General features: G+C 47.3%; 1 protein-coding gene and 1 non-coding gene across 2 annotated transcripts in view; one reads left to right on the top strand and one right to left on the bottom strand.

Moving 5' to 3' along the window:
• PUS10 (pseudouridine synthase 10) overlaps positions 1–21,348 on the bottom strand; it is an 87,014-nt gene that overhangs the window by 15,489 nt on the left and 50,177 nt on the right. The window contains exons 5-11 of the mRNA XM_004710202.4: positions 16,535–16,569; positions 13,571–13,682; positions 10,872–10,933; positions 10,524–10,569; positions 8,026–8,090; positions 6,480–6,565; positions 5,370–5,495 (exon numbers count right to left, since the gene is read on the bottom strand). Of these exons, the coding sequence (XP_004710259.1) occupies positions 5,370–5,495; positions 6,480–6,565; positions 8,026–8,090; positions 10,524–10,569; positions 10,872–10,933; positions 13,571–13,682; positions 16,535–16,569 (532 nt within the window). The remainder of the gene's footprint in view (positions 1–5,369; positions 5,496–6,479; positions 6,566–8,025; positions 8,091–10,523; positions 10,570–10,871; positions 10,934–13,570; positions 13,683–16,534; positions 16,570–21,348) is intronic.
• Positions 20,794–20,900, top strand: LOC115870917. Its single transcript, XR_004046997.1, has one exon. It is a non-coding gene; the product is annotated as a U6 spliceosomal RNA (small nuclear RNA).

Here is a 21,348-nt window from a genome sequence, read left to right as displayed (position 1 = left end):
CCCAACTATAAAATTATTTTCATTGCTACTTCATCTCTATACTTTTGCTACTGTTATGAATTGTCATGTAAATATCTGATATGCAGGATGTATTTTCATTGTTACAAATTGAACATAATTAAAGCACAGCGATTAAGCACAAAGCAATATGTAATTATATATTGTGAAATATTTGTGTTTTCCGATGGTCTTAGACGACCCCTGTGAAAGGGGCGTTGGACCCCCAAAGGGGTTGCGACACACAGGTTCAGAACCGCTGGTCTCGAGAGTTCAAAATGATACCTTGGAAACTGAAAGATGCAGACTCACCTGCCCACTCCCCACTCCCTACCAGCCATGAGGCCAGGTAACCAGGGGCAGTGCCATGGTGACAGGGACCGCAGCTGTGACTGGGAGGTGAAAGGGATCGACAGGGCTCCCAGACAGGGTTCTGCTTACCTCAAATGCAGCCTGAGCCCATAAAACTGTGGTCCCACAAAGCCCAGCCCATCAAGAAAGAACTACAGAGCACTGGGCTCTTGGGCAGAGAAGCCCTGAACCTAGACTATGGGGGAGAGGTACTTACTACACCGTTAGGAATGAAAACTCAAGAAAACAAATTGAGACCCAGAGTGAGAAATCCTTTGGGGAACAAGCCTTAACACTGTCCTGGGATGATGATGAATAACAGCAGACAGAGGAAGAGGGGCCACTGTTGTAGGTTTCAGGAAATACATGCTTCAACTTGGCTGAGGTGTCTAGACCTACAGTCTACTTTGTCTTAGCTTTCTAATACTGTGAGTAACTTAAGCCTTCTGTGAAAGGCACAGAGATCCCCAAAGGCAACCTCCCAGAGCTAGAACAACCGAGGTGTGAAGGAGAGCTGTAAAAGGCTGCAGCATCCCGTGTGCCTGGGGGGACAGCCACTGACAGTTTTACAGCAGGTAACAGAGGAGAGAAATCACAAATGCACTAGGGAAACTGATCTTGTCAGAGTTCATTACTCATCGACTAAACAAGTAGGCAACAGGATGTGCCACCCCAAAGTGACTGGACAGCCCACCTACAGGAAGGGACATTGACAGACGGAGCGAGGTTGCTCAGTAAGGTGCCCTGGTGGGATAGTGGTTATGTATTGGGCTGCTAATGCAAGGCCAGCGGTTTGACACCAGCCACTCCAAAGGAGTAAGAGGCTTTCTACACCCACAGAGCTACTGCCTCGCAAACCCTCGGCCCTACAGGGTCATTTTGAGTCACCATTTTGAGTCGGCTCAATGGCAGTAAGGGAGAGGCTGCCCTGAGTCATCCTTACAGGTTGTTCCCAGTGCAATAAAGCTAAGGTGCAGCAGCCAGCGCCAACCCAGCTCCCAGAGCCGTTACACATGCGCCACTCGGCAAACAGATCTGCGCTACTAACCAGCCCTTTGGACAGCAAGGTTGCATGCCTCTACGAGTGGCCAGGGAGCCAAGAGAGCCCAGACAGTGCTGTCACCAGGGTTGTATGTCACTCGGGGCCACAGCCCCACATGGACTCCTCCTGTAGCTGACTGTGCGGAATCTTTACTGATGCGTATCATCCAAGTTAATCATAGAATAATAGCTGATTTTTTGAAAATTGCTAAAATGTATTCTTTCTTAAATTATATGAATACAAGTGGTAGTTTTGGTAAAAATCTTTCTACATTGAATTGCGACATTATTCTTTAGAACATTATTAGTAACTGAGAAGAACTTTTCCCCCTTATTTGCTTTAGTTGCTTCATTCTTTAAAAAGTTATTGATTGGGACAGTCACAAATATTAACGCAACACTAGCTAAACCACCAGGAAATTAATAAAATTGGGCACTATAAACACATCGGCAACAGCAAAAACAACATCTGCTTGTAGCATTTGTAGACAAAGCCTTGTGATTCAAAGAGTCATTGTAACCGAGTAATAATGACAGCTCTGATCAGAGCTAATTAAAAGGCTCAATAGTAAGTTGGCAAAGAGCGTCAACCTTGTAGGTATCTTGACCCACGTTAAGCTGGACTTATGAAAGATGTTTTTGTTACAACTCTAGGGATATTTTTATACACAAATAGTAGACTTCTGCTGAAATGCTGAACAAACCATTTTGGTGTCATCTAGTACGTTCCTGGCAACGTCACTGGGCCTGGAAGTCTGCTTTGTCTCAAATGGTTTTCAGGACATTTCTTCCACTTACAGTTAGACACTGAGCACTTCTAGGTTGCTTTCCTTGCAGCGTCGGGACAATTTTTTGCCCCTCAAGTAGAAAAGGACAGCAAACCACCTAAATGAGAGACTGTGAGGGAAGAACCTCGTTGTGAGGGGGCTTTTCCTTGGTGACCAATCAGAACCAAAGGCTTCTGGGATTTTCTGATAAGCTCCATAAACCGTTTAGAAAAGATGCTTTTTGTGCTAAAGCTTCATGCTCACCTCTTTATAATTTCAAACTCATCGCCTCCACTCTGATGCACAGTGACCAGAGTAGAAGTGCCCATGTGGGTTTCCAAGACAGTAACTCTTTAGAGAGTGAAAAGCCTTACTTCCCTCCCTTGGAGTAGCTGGTGGTGTCAAACTGCTGACCTTGCGACTAGTGGCAAACCACTGCGCCACCAGGGTTCCTTAAACCCTTTTTAATGATCCTTCGAGAAAGGGCCCGTCTGACAGGCACCCAGCAGGGGACAGACCAAGTCCAATGATGCAGACCAACATAAAGAAGGGGGAAAGAGGAGGGTCACAGTGGGGGGGGCCAAACACATTGGGGGGAACAGGGCGCTAATCCACCACGGGGAGGGTACACTACAGAGGACAGCACTGAAGATACAGCCCGGGAGAGCGGCATGTCTGCCCCGACCATGCAGGAGCAAGCTTAAGAGGGAAAGTGAGAGAGAGAAGGGTTAGAACAGCATCCTGGCCCACCAAGCTTCGAGGACAACATTCCCACTCAGAGCAGCCAATGCACATAGAGGACCGTAGGGTTGGCCTCACCAGGAGACACGATGTCCCCTTACTGACCCAAGCATTATGGAGGAGGGGAGGTGTAGGGGGGGAGGACAGAAGGGGCAGCACCGGAGTCACAGTGTGGGAATTGCACCCACACACACACCCATCAGAGCTTAATGCAAAGGGAGTGCAACAGAGCAGCAAAGGGAGCAAAGCAGCAAAGTCCCCGAGGAATTCTGAAAATGAACTTTGCACTGGGGGGCAGGGCTTGGCGCTACCATCAGACCCGGTTGGAAAACATTCATAAGGGTCAGCAGACAGAACTGGAACTATTCATAGGATATTTTTTGGTTTTGTTTCTGTTTCCTGTCTACCTATATAAGATAGACAGGATAAACAATCCCAAGGAGAAAGCAACAGAAACAACAGTTCCGGGCGGGACAGGGGAGAGGAGGTGGTGGGGAAAGCGAGGAGGAAGCCAATAAACCCAGGGACCCGGGAACAACTAAAGGTCTAAAATCAATGGAGAGGAGGGCATTAAAGAGAAATTACTGAGCGCAATCTTAAAGGCTTGAAGTAAAAGAAGTGGCCATCTAGCAGGGAAGCAATAAAGCCCACATACATGGAAGCAGCACACCAACCCGAGTGGTCACGAGGTATCCACGGGATCAGGTATCAGGCATCAGAAGACCCAAAACCAATCTGTGGACAACTGGACATCCCCTCCCAGAAGGGTCACAAGGAAGGGACACACTGCTACTCTCCTCCGCCCCGCCCCCCCACTATCATGACCCCAGTTCTACCTTACAAATCCAGCTAGACATGTACACTGGTACAAGTAAGAGTTCTCGACACACGGAATCGAGGACAGATAAATCCCTCAGGGCCAATAATGAGAGTAGCGATACCATGAGGGTAGAAAGAAGGTGGCGGGGAGAAAGGGGGAACCGGTTGCAATGATTGATGTATAACCACCCTCACTCCCACCCCAGGGGGATGAACAGAAACATGGATGAAGGGAGACAGTGGATGGTGTAAAAATAAAAATAATTTATAAATTATCAAGGGTTCATGAGGGCGGGAGGGAGGGGAATAAAGAGGAGCTGATACCAAGGGCAAAAGTAAAAAAATATTTTGGAAATGATGATGGTAACATGCACAAATGTGCTTGGTGCAATTGATGTATGGATTGTTATAAGAGCTGTAAGAGCCCCCAATAAAATGATTTTAAAGAGATTTTAAAAAATAGTTGAGCTAAAAAGCTAGAACCTCATGTTATCTTTACAAACTATTAAATGGTTAATGTTAGCAACTTAGAGAAAGGGCCCATCTAGAAAATTCAGCAAGGAACTTAAAATTCTCATCGACTCCATCCTTTCTGGAGTCTCTACAGCATCAGACTGACAGCAGTGAGACTAGAGGGAGCAATGGGTGGGGCGGGAATGGTCGCACAACTCAAAGACCACGGCAAGTGCCACTGGCCTGACTGCACATGCTGAGATGGCCGCATCGGGGCACGGTTTGCTACGTGTCTTCTCAACAACAACACTCAGCTAAGAGGAGGGGGCATCGCCCCATGGTGAGCCAGCTCCACGAGGGATGTGGTGTGAAGTGCTTCTACTTCTTCCTGGTGGGCAGAGCGCTGGAAGGGCAGCCGCATCTCATCTAATCGCCAGGCTCCTTTCAAGGTTTCTCAGAGAGAAGGCCGGATGTCCTGCTGGTGCCTCAAAAAAGGCTCTACTGATGCAGGGAAGCCATTCTACAGAAGGATGTCACTCTAGCTGCCGCTCTCCCTGAGGCGGGCATGCTTCCCGGGGTGAGGTCCTCGTTCATCTCTTGCCCAATGCTAGGTGAGATCACAAGGCTGTCGGCAGCCTTGGCCCGGACAGGCCTGTTGAGGCAAGGGCAGCAGACGCCTGACGGGACCCGACTCATCCCACAAACTGGGCTCAGTGATTGATAACCAAGAAATGAAAACACGACACCACTTCCACTGAGCCTTTGGGGGACGGTTGCTGTTGGTTTATTTTCTCTCGGCCTGACCTTTGCCCGTGGCACTGGGCTAAGAGAAGAGCCGGGCCCCTGCCAGGGATGATGTCTGAACCCATCATCCTCAGTTTCATTTCCTCCGATTCTCCAAGCAAGAGGCCCGCACCAGCCAATGAACCCCAGGGTCAGGGCGGAAGTGTCTTCATTTAAAGTGGTTGCCAGCTCCCAGAAGAGTGCAGTCACTTTGAGAGAGGAAAGAAATGTTTGGGCGCCTGGGCCCTAACCTAGTCCAGGCCAGCACCCACAACAAAACATGGGATATGGAAGCTGCCAGCCAGGGGCACCAGGCTTGGCAGTGACTCACCAAATGTAGAGGTCTCCTTGTCACCCCCAAGAAATATCTTGAGGAGTGAAAACGTACTTTGAATCATAGCTCTTATTAACACTTACTCTCTGCTTTGAATACTGCCAACAGGTGATCTGAGATTAATTCTTCCACCGAAGATTCTAGCTTCCGTTCTCCATCGATGATCCAAGGAGTTTGTGGTAGATTCCTGGAGTATTTATTGTATCTCCCTACCAAAGAAGGGACTGGTGCGATTAACCCGCAGCATACAAAGAAAAGCAACAAGCCCTTACCATGTGCCACCCCCCTAGGCGCTATCGTACACAACAAGGCCTAACCCTAGGCTAACTTATCATCTAATTTGGGGAGCGAGGACACACAGGTAGATAAGTAAAAAGATCTACAGGTAACAAGAGATGACTAAAGGCATGACAGGAATGGTGTACCCAAGGAGTGCTAAAGGTACGCTCAATAACATGAATTATTAGTCGATCGGATTGGCTGATTGATCGGATAGGCTGTCATACAGTAGGATGCACCAAGGGCCACTTTAAAACCGAGCAAGTCATACTTTTACATCTGATTTGATAACACATTCGAAGTAACCATCATTGGTGGTGCTGTATGCGAAAGAGTTTGAATACAGGAAATTCTGAAGTTTTGTAAAACCCACCCTACCAGAACATGGCTCACAGCTTTGTGAATCAGGCTAGGTGAAGCCAGAAGCCCGTCCCTGCCCCCAAGGCAGGGTGCTACAGCTGCAGAGCCATTTCATTTTAGCTATCTTAAGAAATGCAGAGAACTTCCAGAACAAGAATTTTTCTGCCAGATTACCTCCTGGGAAAGCCAACGTAACAAGGTGGTGGTGTTCAGGCAGAAGCTAAAAGTGCTGAGTCATTCTGGAGTAGAACCTTTTTTTTTTTTCCCTCCCACGTTGGCTTTGCACTTTCCTCCTGAGCAGTCCTGGATTCCCACCCACATCTACCCCTGTTCCCAGTTGGCTCTCTTTGGGGAATTCTGGAATCCTTGGGCCTGACACCTCACACAGCCTTTTGCCCCACAGATCCGAAGGCTGCCCTGCGGCCAAGAAGCAGCTAAACTCACGGCGTCGGAAGAGAGTAACAACCATCACAACAACACAGAGAAGGGGCCACGGGGCTTTCAGAGAGGAGAGCGGGTGGACAGTGGAATTAGACTCTAGACTGAGTTGTTACCAGCCACGAAGACAGCACCGTGGGCACATTCCATTTCAAGCACGGAGCACACGGCCTTGGGCGGGTTTGGAGGACAGGGAAACCACCTGCAGAACAAAGCACACGTTACGGCTTCTGTTTCTCAGACAAGAGACTGGATCCCGTCACTGAGATGGGTCCGCTCAAGCACAGCCTGGGTCTGTCTGTCTGTCTCTCTCTCTCTCTCTCTGGGACAAAGCCTCTCCCTAGCTGTCTGCTTCAGAGCAATGCAGGTAGACCCCTTGGGCCTCGGGGCAACCACTCTTCATGCACGGTGGGCCAGCCTGTCTTAGGGAAGCCTGGCTCCGCACCACCTTGTGTGTGCCCCTGATGATCACTTCCAACAGCCCCGGGTCTGTGAGGTGGAAGCCTGCCGGGGCCCTCTCCATTCTGCTGCCCACAGACGCTTGCTGCTGGTTCACGTGACCCCTCTCATCTGGCACCGCTGCATGCTGGGCGCCTGGCCGCCTAAGTCAGCAAGCCACACCGTCCTTTTTTCCCTCCCTCCTCCCTTCTCCTCCCCACCCAGGCCTTCGGGGATCAGATCACAGAGGCAGACGGAGCAGAGCATGGCAGTGCTATGCTATCGCTTTACTCTCTCTCCACCATCTGGGAACTTCCAAAGTCACACGTGGGGTGAGAATCCACCTGTCACTAGCGATACGCATTTAACCCCCCAAATGTGGTGCTTGGGATTCTCATTGAGTTCCCGAGATGTCTTCGCAGGGAAATCGGTCAGAAACTCGGATCTATCGCTTGTATGGAGGAGGGCCTCCACTCTCCACTCTCTACAATGTAAGGAAATGTATTTCCCGTAGGCGGCTCAGGTTCAAAGTCAGCACCAGTGAACAAACACACACGAACAGTTGGTGCCAACTCACAGGAGCCACGCTGGTCAGGGGGCAGGTGGGGTCCTCCCAGTTCTTGCTCACAGGAGTCTCCAGAAAGAGACGGCCTTTTTTCTGAGGGGGCTCCGGCTGAACTCAATCACCACCCTGCTTGTAGGCAGCGGAGTGTCAGCTGTCTGCCCGGCCCACAGTGAGCTACAGGGCGCCTTGCTCCTCTCATGATTAGACGGACCTCCCGGAGGACGCTCCGGAGGGATAACTGGGACAATGAGGGTCACCGAGTACAATGAGGGTTCTGAGACGTGTAAGACCTTCTGTGTTCCAGCATATTTTCATAGGCGAGGACCCTCTAGGCGCTCCAGGATGAGGGTGTGAGGGACCCACTTCCAGGCTTGCTCTGAGGACCCGGGCGAAGGCTGGGGCAAGGTCAGGCCCTTTTTGGATCTCAACCTCTCTTCTACCAGAGTGCCGGGTTATTGCTAGATTCAGGTATTAGTCTGACAAATACTTATCGAACACCAACACAGCCCAGGTAGTAGGCCAGGTGGGGGATACAATGGTGACCCCCCCAAATCCCAGTCCCTGAACACATCTCGTCTTAGATGAGGGTCACCCTACCCAGACTTTCCCGAGCAGTCGCTTTACTCTAAGATGCCCTATGCTTCTTTGTTTCTACTTACTTGAGGAAATCCTCTTCTTTTATCTGACTCAGCGCTTTCATGACCGCCATTCTGGTGAATACCGACTAGACGCGGTGGAAGGAAAAGGAGACGTTTCATTACTTAGACGAGAAAACAGCAGAGGTGACATGAGAACACGGTGGGACAAATTCGGTGGTTTCATAGACTTAAAAGGAGGCGATACTTCATAGTGTCCCGAGAATAAATCACACGGAAGCCCTCCTAACATCAGTTCCGTAGTCAGCATGTCTCAACAGCCCTTCGAACTAGTCTGTGTGTAACACACCAGCTAGTTGTGGGGCTCCGGTCTCCTTCACTGGTATGCCCCACTCTTCTCGGAACGGCATGTTTTTCCAATACCAAAGTGATGACGTTGCAAGAAACGCACTTCAAGCATCCTCTCCCACCCAGGCTTCAAGAAGAAAGTAGACCGATCCACCCGCCTTTTCTTCCCAGTGTCACCCTCCTGAAGCCACAGGAGAGAACCGAGAAGCTGACTGCCAAGGTAGGAATGAGCATCAACACTGCCCTGGCACCTAGCACCTGAACATCACTCAGCGGCTACAGGCAGACCTGGCAAGTCCACCGCGCCACACAGAAGGGCATCTGCTGTATTACTCTGGGTGCTTCCAATAAGCGAGGACCAACGTGGTCCCTCCTGGGACGGAGCAGTGCATACGCAGGGCATGTACACTTGTTTACCACCATTCATCACAATGATGTCTTCCATTATGAGAAATTACACTGAATTGAAAAGGAGGCCCATGCAGGCCTCTCACCAGTTTCTCATCAGACAGGCAATGATCTTGTAAGGCAGACTCTGGGGTGCCCCAGGGAGTTCTACAAATCACATTAGGGGTAAAACTGAAAATAAGCGCCTGCTATTAGACAAAAAACCTCAAACTCACTGCTACTGAGTCAATTCTGACTCATGGTGGGGACCTGTCCCCCACTTTAGGTTCCGGGACTTTTAAAATCTTTATAGGCACACACAGCCTCATCTCCCTCGGTGCGGGAGGTGGGTTTGAACTGCTGACCTTGTGGTTAGCAGCTCAAAGTCTCATCTGCTAGGCCACCAGGACTGCGAGACTCTCAGAAAGTCATCCCATTTACTCCAAGATATCAAGCGAGAAAACTACATTTCAGACCTTACAACTCCCATTGGTCAAATGGCCTGTACGATTTTTGTAAAATACCGCTTTATCCTAGTATTTAATGCTGGTACTTCTTTATTTCCTCAGCGATAACAAAAATAAAGCTGAGTCTCCAATATGAGCATGGCTTAGAGGTCACCTGGGCAGAGATTCCCAACTAGTATGGTGAACTGAGGCTACCGGAGAACGCAGATGCGGATCCTTCTCGCTCCCCAGGGCTCTGGGGCCCTCCAGGCCTGCCCCCTCTGAGCTGGACCAACCTCAGGTGCCTGAACAAATGTGGCAACAATGTTCTAGTTGTGTCAGGACGTGAAAAAGGGAGAGGTGCTGCTTGGGCTTGCCCGTAGTTCCTAAAGATCTCGCCCTCACTAGCGGCTTCTGCATGGAGCATTGAGCACATGTTCGCAACTAACTGTCCTCGGTTCTGAAAGGGCCGGCAGGAGTCCGAGCAAAACAGAAGACAAATAGATGCTGTTTTTGAGGAGAGACTCAGACTTTTGCTCACCACTGTAAGAATCAAAAGTGATGTGCGTATAGTACGTGGTAAGTGGCAACGCTCGGATACCTGCACAAAGCCGGCCGAGCTGGGGGTGCCATACAAGGTCCTGCCAGGTGGGTGTACAGACCCACTCAACAGCGCCTAACGAGAAGGGTGTGAGTCAACTGTCCTTTTTGTGAACGAAGCCTGAAATGTTGTCGTTGGTCTTGTCGGGGGCTGTCAGCTCAGGGCGAGCCCACCTGATGAGAGGGAATTGCCCTGCTTGTCTAGGCCATCACCTTCCCAGGAGCACGTGGCGGGCCTTTTCTCCACCAGAGCCAACAGGTGGGTTTGAACCGCCATCCTCCCAGTTAGCAGCAAGTGCGCAACCTCTGTGCCACTAGGGCTCAACTAATATGAATTCTCATTTGTTCAGGAGTAGTCTCAGTAAAATCTTCTACTTTGGATCACATTTTTAAAACACACGTTTCTGGAACTATTGATAGGAAACAAATCATTTGGAATGCTGTTGAGTAGTTTACCAAGGATTTTCCCAGATGATATAATGTTGGGATTAAAAAACCTCAAATTTGAATGTTCCCAAGGGATAACAGGAATGGTTGCCCTCAATTTAAATGACATGAGGAGTTTTGGACAGTTTCTACACCCCTAGCCGGTGTGGAGAAGTTACGAACACACACACACACACACACACACACACACACAGCAAATGGAAGTATTTACAGGCTGAGTCTGGGTGTGCCAGGGCTGCTCCGTGTCTAAGACACCTCTCCTTTTTGTTGTTAGTCTGAAGCTCAGTTTAGTAGAAACTCACAGAAGGGTAAGAAGTAAAAATGAATCCTTACCTGCTTATTTTTAGCTGGCTTGAAGCAATCTGGGCATATGGTGCCTCTAAAATAAAATTCAAGTTCACATACATGGTTAATGAGTTCCTTGTGGGGTGGGTATAATTCACACATATTTTAAACAACATGGCTGCTTCACTCAGGATGTTTGAGGCAGACGGAATGAACCCCTATCTGAGTTGGGCTGGTCAGCGTAGGCCCTTGGGCTGCAGGGCACATTTTACACCCCCAGGACATGGCGAGAGCCCACACGCTCATCAGGAAGGAGAGCAGTACTGTTTTCATGAAAACCAAAGACCATTATAAAAACACTACACAACTGACATGCTTGTTGACAGAGCAACTTACAGGAAGTGGCAATCCTCGACTGTTTCTGGGTGGGCGAAGACCACGCTCACTTCAAACAAGCTCTGAAAATCATACAGACAGTTTTAAAATGAGCAAAGGGAAACCGACATCTGACAATTTGTGAATGAAATAGAAAGGCGCTCACAAAGGTCGGCTGGGAGAAAGTGGCGAGGAAAACTGGAGATGCGACTGGCTCTAAAATCAGCCTATTTGTAGCGCGGCTGTGAAGCTTAATTTTTTAATTTCTAAAACTAAATCATTAGTGATCTTGCCAAAATAATTTTTTTTCCAATAAATTTTTAAAGGCCAGATTTTATTTTATTTTGTGGGCGTAAGGTGGGGTACAAATATATAAATTAGATGTAAATAAGAATTGAGGGACTGGGAAGGAAGCAGTCACTGAAAAAGAGTTGTTTCTGTCCGCATTATGATTAGGGTCATTAACAATGCAAAAAACACACTCATTCTGAGGCTTTGAGTTCGGAACGCTCAAACTCCTTAATGGGTTTGAATTTTTTTTTTTAAGATCATTTTATTGGGGGCTCTTCCAGCACTTATAACAAACATACATCAATTATAGCAAGCATATTTGTAATGGGTTTGAACTTTACAAGAAAGGCCTACCTTTGTTTGTTTTATTACAAAAGCGTTACATAGAAGTAATCGCACACAGGATGGCCTTCAATCCCACTTCAATAAAAACAATGTGGCAGACTTCTAGCTCTTCCTTATGAATGTAGACATTTATGTATATACTTCTAGGGATATTAACAATGCTTTTTGAAAAGTGCACCATTCAGTGTATAGTGTATCATTGACAACTGTTTAACAATTCATAAGTATGGAATATTTACATTGTACAACATTTTTGTACCTATCAAGAACATATCCTCTATAAACACCTATCTATACAGAGAATTGACAAAATTTCACATTGAAAAAAAGTACATGAATATCATACAGATGTTATGTCTTTTTACCTTTTTATTTGAGTTCTGATCTCTCTTTACCAGGTGAGCTATCACCAAGCCTGTGTGTTAGAATCACAATAGTCAACAGGTTTTTTTCCTCCTGTTTCCTACTCTAATCTACAAAGTAAAACTTGAAATGAACAACATTCCTTTTACTTGAGAAAAGTTGATTTTTTTAGAACAGATTTGCATCTTTTGTTTTCTCTTTTCTGTTCTAACTCAACATGTAACATTATTTGTGCTTCAAAACTGAAATTTGAGGTAAAACTACTTTGCATCGATGATTTCTCTGATTCCCAGAGTGCTCTCATTGCCTCACTTCCTTTTCTCACTATCTGTGAGGTGGTGTTAGGCTCAATTCGCTCAGCATTCTGCTTAAAGGACAGCTACGGCTGATTCTTATTAACGCAGGGAAAGAAAGTTACATAACTCAGGGTGGCTTAAAAACAGAGATATAAATAAACCTATTTCCTTTGAAAGACGATTTGTGACATTACTTGAACAGGAGTGTGTCTACTATTCAGGGAACTTCCTTCAAGCTAAACATTGAGGCAACACGGCCATACTATTACAATCTAATTTCGAGAAAGCTGGGAAGATGTTGTTTCCACAGTGGGACGCTGTTGCACTCCTCGGAAATCCAAATGATTGCAGACAGTGAGGCCTGGTCTGCTCTGGAATAGGATAGGGGCCATGGCCACGTGTTTCCGTTTCAACAGCAGGGACAGGTACAAGAAACAGGGGCTCAAGCTGCCAGCAAGGTTATGGCAGGAAGAGCCCACCTGCGTACAGGTTCTGCCTCCATAGTTGGTAACAAGATTAGTCAGAGTTAGACCAAACTTAAACAGTCCAGCCTTGTCCCTACAGTCACTTGGTTACTTGTAAATTGCTTTGTCTCCACAAATCTATCTTTCCAATTAAATTATACATACTAAGGTGAATTAAAAAGAATTGCTACTGATTCACAGAAACCTCTGTTAAACAGAAGGATCAACATGGGAATCATTGTTTTGTTTCTTGACATATCTCCCGTCCAGGTCTGCATACTTCTGGAAGGAGTGTTTCCATCTCTCCAACCTTCCCCATCAAGAATTCTGAGCTTTTCAATTTACACCAAGTGAAAAATGGCATCTTTGACAGAGTCGGGGGATGCAAATTGAGTGCCTTTTCAAAATTGAGTCTGAGGAACAAAAATAAGTCTCAAGAGGCAAGATCAGGCCACAGGGGAGATGGGGCAAAAGGGTACCAATGAAATTCGTGTAGGGCATTCAGTCCTGCTACCCGCCAAGAAAGAGCAGGTGCATTGTCATGATGGACAAGTCATCTCTGCCTGGCACTGAACTCGCGCAGCAGAGCCCACGGAGAAGCCAGTGCCATCACTGAAGGCACCACATGGAGACACTAGAGAGGACTCGCCTGGAAACAGAGACGGGTTTAGATCGGTTTGCTTAGGGGCTGGGATGGACTGGAATCCTGGTAGCAACACTTTTTGACTTATCAAAGATTCCGTTCTAACCTTTAAAGGTCAATTAGGTTGCCCTGCACCTGTTACCCTTTTCAGTATCTTGGGAAAGCAAAAATAAGGAAGGCTTTAACTTCAGTGATAGACCGTTGAGGTTAACATTTCAAAAGTTTAAAAAGTCTTCACTGGGGGAAAGAGGAGTCCTTGTGCTACCCATAATGACATAAAACCAGAGAACAAAGCTGACAATGCCGACAACCCGATACCTTTCCGTCGATGGGCACGCCCAGTTCCTCTGAAAACAGGGGGTGAGTTATCCATTTGTAGGCTTCTTTCAGCTGAATTATATCATTCCTTCCCAGCGACAGACTCTGTTTTCTGAACAACATAAAAATCAATTCACTGGCACACAAAAAATTCACTTTTTCTGTTAGAGGCAAGTATACCTATAATTATTTTTAAATATTTATTGAGTGTCTACGAATGTGCTAGAGACGAAGTAGAGAACACAAGTGACCAAAACGGCTTACCTCATGGATCTGACATTCTAGTAGGATCAAAGAACTACTTCTTAAAAGGCGAATCTAAACGCATCAGCCGAGTGACTCACGCTGCGTCCTCACAGTGCTTTCCCGACCAACCAAACTCACGGCCCTCGAGTCGGTGACGACTCACAGAGACCCCATAGTGTCCAGGTGTAACTCTACAGGTGGAGAAAGCCCCATGGCATTGGTTTCTGAGACTGGAAATCTTCATGGAAGACAAGACAGACTCATTTTTCTCCCACCGAGCTGCTGGTGGGCTTGAACTGTCCATCTTATGGTTGGCAGCTGAATGCCTAAACCTCAACGACACCAGGGAAAACTTCCTAAATCCTGTAGCATCAATGTTCTAACATGCTCATCCACCTAGCATTAGGTGTCTGTGGTAGGTATATAATTGTCAATTTAAGGATTAAGCATCTAGGGGTGGAGTCTAGCCTGTCAATCAGATTGTAGCCAATGAGGCTTCTGTGTGGGCATAGCCTCCCCCTAAGGATTCTGGGAATTCTGGTATTTTTCCTCCTTGGAGGTGGGAGACTCTCTGCACACACCCTGGGAGACATAGCAACTGACAAGACATATGGACCCACCCTGAGGCAGCCCTGGGTGCTGGAGAAGCCATGCAGAGACCCCTGCCAGCACTGAGATGCTTCCAATGCCACTGGATCCAAAGACTTTCTACCCACTGGCCTGTGAACTTCTGCATTCGGCGTCATTGCATGTGCTTCGTGAGTCTGAAGAGGACTTTATAGACTGGTATCTGACATATGGGCTAATGATTTATGGACCTGATCTGGACTGGGCTGGGATGTTTCTCAATGTTCAGTTGCTCTTGTGTATAAATCTCTTTCTTATACACATATGTGCGTCCATGGATTTGTTTCTCTCGTCTACCCAGACTAACAGTGTCTCAATAAAAATCTGACATTGCCTTAAACTAGGTTTGGGGAAGCTTCCATGATGAGCTCTCGTCTTAGTTCATAACATAAAATGTAGTGAAAAAAAGGGGGGCGGACGGAAGAGGGCAGGAAAACCCAGTGCAGAGCGCTTATTCAAACCGCTCCACCCCGAGAGGACTTGTCGGGTGACTGCTCCAGAGGAGCCACAATATCCAAAGTGATGATTTTTTCCTAAATTCCTGAAATTGCGTCATTGAAATTCTTCTACTCACTTCTGAACCTAGACCAAACCAGGGCCGCTGAGGGAAAAGATGAGTGTCCTGTATTTCTTCTGTTCCAGTATCCTTGAGTTGATCAGACTTTTGGGGAAGAACTTAGTTTAAAAAGTCTTTGATCAGGAATGAAAACCACATACAAGCAACATGTGGTTACAAATGGCCAATATTTAGGCACAGCAGCAGTGGCCATACTAAACAAACTTCCCAAGCAACCGTTCGGTCAAATTTGGTTGGCAGGCCAGTTCACAAGCATTTGAGACGGAGATAAATTAAATCCCCAAAGCTTCAGTAAATATGTGACTGTCACTTTTAGAAATGCAGATGTGAACTACAAAATAATATCATTTGCCCCAGTGTACGATGCTAATATAGTGACCGGTAGAAACGTAAGTTATCCCGCTCTCTGCGCTTTTCTCTCCAAAGCACACAGGAACCTTTGAACGTCATGGGCCGCCTTTATATACTTGAGCAGATTTCTGGTTTCCAAATGCTAAAAGCTCTAGAATAGTGGTTCTCAACCTTCCTAATGCTGCGATCCTTTAATACAGTTCCTCATGTTGTGGTGACCCCCCTCCCCAACCATAAAATTATTTTCGTTGCTACTTCATAACTGTCATTTTGCTACTGTTATGAATCATAATGTAAATATCTGATATGCAGGATATATTAGGCGACCCCTGTGAAGGGTTGTTCGACCCCCAAAGGGGTGAAACCCATAGGTTGAAAGTTAAGGGAGGGTGGGTGTTTTGCTTTTTTTTTAAGTTGGCACCCATATCCTCATCTGAATATCTATGGATGTTTAAAAAATTTATTAAACTATGGGTATTCATATGTATCATTAAAGAACTATCAATGTGTTAATAATACAGTATCACCCTAGACTTTAGAGGGAGGGGTATGCTATTTATTCTACGCTGAGTTTCTAAAATCCAAAATACTAAATTCCAGGTAAGGATAATGGGCGCATGTTTCCTATCTTATTTATTTATGTACCAAACCAACCAACCCACCAACCAACCAATCAATAAAAATATCATTCCTGTCGATGAGTCCATTCCTGGCCTGGTGGCTCCACTTACTTCTGTCGCCTGCTGACAAACACACTCACTGCTGTTCATGGTTCTTCTGCCTTAAGTAGGATTTCGCTTTGCATCTTTCAGGACATAGTTAATTTTTTTTTACATAGTTAATTTTTGCCAACTTTCTAGAACCGATGTAGAAATTCATTCTTGTAAGATAAACTGCCCAAGTTAATCACATATAAAGTGTGTGCACGGACACATTCAATCTATTCTTACAAAGCTTTAATGAAGTACAAATATGATATGCAAATGACCCGATTTTAAGAAGGTTGGCATCTTAAAGTGTATTCAGTCCACATTTTCTCTCTACAGCCTTTTCTCCAGTCAAGAGCAAGCTCACTCTTGAGAGCGAGCAGTGATCACAGCGTGCTCTAAGGAGGTGGAGCTGCTGGATGTAATGGGAGTGAAATCCCGGCCTGAAGTACTTACCCCCGCTCCTGCTTTACCCGCAACCAGGCAGCATGCTGGAGGCCAGTTAGTCACACCCAGAAAGAAGAGAAAGGGGGGAAATACTCAGTGGAATTAAGCTTCAGTAACATTATTAAAGCATTTCACTAATGAGCTAAGCAAACTCCCCTTGTTGGGAGAGGAGTCAGGGTTCAACACGAGGCAGTGACCTCAGTCTCATTCAAATTCAGAGACGAGGCCAGACTGCACCTGGCTAGGCGGACTTGCCCTCAACCAGGAATCCAGCAAAAGTACCTCCCACCTTCCCTCCTACAAATTGCTATTCCTCATTAATGAGGTCAGAATGTTTTCAACATGCGGAGCTTATACTTTCATGGGGGGGGGGGGCCCAAAGGGACTAGAGTACACAATCCCTACAACATAGACTTGAAGGTTTCAGTTTGGGTTTGCTTAAATCGTTTTTAATTAGAGGGAACACATTTTTCACTATCTTGTTAATGCACTTTGAAATGCATCAAAAACAGGAGGGTGGTGGAGAGCTAACCCTATAAAAATCAATACAGATCAAGACCACTGCACACTCTAGGCAGGTGTATGGGTGCTCACTGTACCCTCCTTTCAACTTTCTCTCCGAAAATTCTCAACATCCTGGAGGCAAAGTTCTGGGGAGCATTAGTAAGAATCAAGACTCGTAGAAGACCACTCTCTCAATCAGGATTGTCATGAGATGAAATGTAACCCATCCATATAAGGTGTCGTCAGCACTGGGTAAGTGTGCCTCTATGATTTCTCTGTTTTCCACAAGACTCCCTTGGCTCTCACCTTAACATAACCTCATGCTATTACCTCAGTCTTCTTCAGAGTCAATCAAATGCCTCGGGAACCCTGCCCTTTGAAAGACTTGAGCCTCCCTCCAAATGACCAGCGGGCCCCCTCAAGGCTTAGGAAGACAGGCCCCCAAACTTACTTAGCCTACCACCCCCTTTTCAGAAAAAAAAATTATTCAGTGCCCCCTCTGGCCATTAAAAACGTTTGTATGCTACCCCATAAACCAAGATAAAGTATAGGTATCTGCTTTTGCCCCTCCCCCATTATTCCAGCAGCACCACCCCCTCCTAGGGTTGGTATTATCCACTTCAGGAAACTACTGAGCACCATTGGAAACATTAGTTGCATTAATTTGTTCAGCACTAGCTGGGTGAGTCACTGTGTCATTGCTGCCTGCATGCCTCTCTGTACTTCCTGGTTACTTGGTTGACTCTAGTGCAGGGGTTCTCAAACTTTTTAAACAGGGGGCCAGTTCACTGTCCCTCAGGCTCGTTGGAGGGCCAGACTATAGTTAAAAAAAAACAAAACTATGAACAAATTCCTATGCACACCGCACATATTTTGAAGTAAAAAAACAAACAGGGCAAAAACACCCGGCAGGCCAGATAAATGTCCTTGGTGGGTCGCATGTGGCCTGCGGGCCGTAGTTTGAGGACGCCTGCTTAGTAGCTCAACTTACTTCCAGACTCCTTTCTTACATGTACTCAAACTCTCTACAAGGCATTGAGGCTTGAGGTTTAATGGAATATCTCAAACTCAATTTCTTAAAGAGTAAACCCAGAGAGTTGGACTAAGTTGCATTTAACTTTTCTGGATGGTTAATGGTCATCAATGATGGGCATGAGTTAGAATACAGTTTTCCAAATCTAGACCGGTTGCCAGAGAGCTCACTCGAATTTCATAGCAGCCCCGGGTGTCTGAGCAGAAGTGCACTAACGTTCTCAATGGCTGTTATCTTTTTGGAAATAATCTGCCGGGCCTTTCTTCTGAGAATACAGCCCTGGCGGCACAGTGGATTATGGATTGTACTGCTAACTGCACGGTAGGTCGCTCAAACTCAGCAGTCACTGTACAGGAGGGAGATGAGGCAGTCTCCTTCCATGGAGATATGCAGTTTTGGAAACCCCAAGGAGCATTTCCACTCGGTCCCACAGGGTCACTAGGAGTCAAAATCATCTCCGTAGCAAATAGTTTGGGTTTCAATCTTTACAGGGATTTTGTGAGGATTTAATAAAGTTGTGTATTTAAAGACCAAGTCAAACTCCTGGTATGCATTGAATCCGCGGCCACTATTATCGCTGCACAGAACCTAAGTGGTTAAGCACTTGGCTGCTATTGAGAGGTCGGCAGTTTGAACCCATGCACCACTCCATGGGAACATGTAGCTGAGTCGGCTCCCTGAAGGGTGACGGCCTGGGGGTAGCTCTATCCGGTCCACTTGGGTCCTTCTGAGTCAGAACCAACTCCATGGCACACGGCTGCTACCGTGCTCTTGCCAATTCGAAACCTCGCCTCCCATTTCTAAATAACATTTCAATTTATCCTTTGAGAGATTTACAGGATGGATCCCAGCCTTTAATATTCCCAAGCTGTTGTATAGGTAGTCCGAGAATCTCCCTCTCCTCCAGGAACTCCTGAGGAGCAGCTGAGCTGCCAGGAGTGCCTGGGTGGCACCTCCGGAGCAAGACCGCTCCATCTGCTTGCAAAGGCCCCAGTGGGCAGAGCCCTCTGCAGCACAAGGGGCTGTTTCGGTCAGAAGTGACTCCGAGCACCGGTGAACTGAGCTGCTGGCGCTTCTCCCCCTCAGTCAGGGCGGACGGAGATGTTTCTGCCCCCCAGGACCACTTCCTCTCCCCCTGGGAGGCAAAGTGTTCCCTACAGACACTTGCAGGTGATGCCAACCTCTGATTATAAAGTCGGGCAGAACTAGAGGTTGCCAGGGGAAATCAGAGAGCCACGTGGGACTTGGAAAATTAAATCAACTTGCCAGCGGGCTTTTCCCTTCCTGCGCCTCGGCAGGCCTGGAGCCCCAGCAAGACAGCCGGCGGACAGAGGGCGGGAGGCAGAACCCTGCGATGGTGCAGGACCTGTGTTTTCACCACACGCCAGCAACAGCCTGCACTGCTTCTGCCGAGGAAAGAAGTTCCGTTTTGCCCTGCGGGTCTCCATGACCACTTCAAAAGAGGTTCCGTTACTCCGCTGGCAGAAAGAGCCATTCTCTGGGGTAGGCGTTTTAATCCCCTGCTCCCCAATACAAGCGTGGAAGTTATCAAGTTTAAGCAAATGTGATACAAAAGGCTGTATGTCACCTCTTGAAAAGTCAGGAACCATACAAAATAACCCTGGCTCTACTATGAATTGATTAGAGGATCTGGGCAAGTCCTAAATGGGGACACTGGGTAACATCCTGATACCTCCATCTCCCCTTACCATTCCCCGGCGAGGCCTCCCCCCACCCCCTCTCTCCCCCTCCACCCCACCCCACCCCCATCCCACAGCACGGCTGTGGAGCTGGCGGTTCAGATCTGAGGTTTCCTCCGTGCTAAGGAGAGGGGGCCAGAGATGGAGGTGCATTCAGGCAGTAGTGACAAAGGAAGGAGACAGACACACAATTGGAGCTTAGCATACGTGCAGAAATGAGAACGGGGAGGTGAAATGCCTCCACCCTTCAATCTTCCTTAGCAATTCCAACCCCTGCTAGTCCTCCCACAGCACCTTTACTTCTTAGCTGGATTCAATAACTCACTGCAATAGCCACACGGAACTCAGCCAATAATCACAATTACAGACTTATTAGGAACACTAGCAAGTTACAATTCAAGATCAGAAATGCTCAAGATACAGTTCATTGGTAGACAGCCTCTTCTCAGTCCTGCCCTGTTGGCCACGTGGCCCTTTGCCCTGTGCCCTTCTCAGGCAATGTTGCAATGATCTTGCAAGGCTGTCAAGGGACACACCACTCTGCCATAAGCCTCAGCCTAAAGCTACTCAGCTCTAGCTCCATAGGTTTCAGCAAATGAAGTGTCTGGAGATACTTTACTCTGCAGGCAGCCTCCCGGCCCAAGACACTCAGCCTTGCTGGCTCCATGGCCTGGGAAGCCCACCACCCTGTCTTGTGCGCTGGCTTAGTTCTGGTGCTGCTGCTCATCGGCCACTTCTCTAGTGTCATAGCTTTCTGTTCTTAGATCAAAGAGGTTCCATGTGCAGGGGTCTTGGGGCTCAAATGATACACCCCATTCCTAGCTCTTCCTTCTTGATGAGATCCTCCCCCTTCCTGCTTCTGCAATGGCTCATCTATACCCAGCAGGATGGCAAAATTGACCCAAGTTAGAGTTCCAGGTTTTTACAATCACCATGAACCCCACACACAGTCACTCACAAGTGAATCATATAATCCGATCAGCGTCTTCCTCCATCTTCTCTTACCAGACCCATCAGGAAAAAGTCTTTTGGTGCTTGTTTGAACAGCACCTATACTAAAACCGGAACAATACAGAGAAGATTTGCATGGCCCCCCGGCAAGGATGACACTCAAATTTGTAAAGCACCCCATATTTCCATTTGATTAAGTGGGGAGGGAGGAGTAATTTGGGAGGAGTTACAAAGACTGTGGTTGGAAGAGCCATATCAAATAATTCACTGCCTCGTGTCAGGGTTGGTCTCAGGCAGTGTGTCTGCGGCTGCAGGCGTGGTGGTAGAAAGAGGAAGGCAAGAGAAGCAGAGAAAATATCCTCCCGGAACAGCTGCTTGGCCCCTCATTGGGCTGGGGTGAAGGCTCCTGCGATCCCGTCTCATCACGGCCCCACTTCACTCCCCCTTTTCCACAGAGCCTCAGGCACCAGATCTGTGATGAAAGGACTATGACCGACGGAGTCTGGGTGTCTCTCTGATGAACACGACTTGTGTAGGCCATCTTGAAAAACTCCCCCAAACCCTCTATGTCATCGACCCCACCAGGGTTGACAAGAAAGAAAGTGAAGTGGGACCCAAGAAGAGACCGGTCCTTC

Source organism: Echinops telfairi, unplaced genomic scaffold (genome assembly GCF_000313985.2).
Source record: "Echinops telfairi isolate 266 unplaced genomic scaffold, ASM31398v2 ScPeMD7_2573;HRSCAF=3158, whole genome shotgun sequence".
NCBI lineage: Eukaryota > Metazoa > Chordata > Mammalia > Afrosoricida > Tenrecidae > Echinops > Echinops telfairi.
Note: the sequence above shows the minus strand (reverse complement) of the source record. Positions and strands in the feature narration are given on the sequence as shown.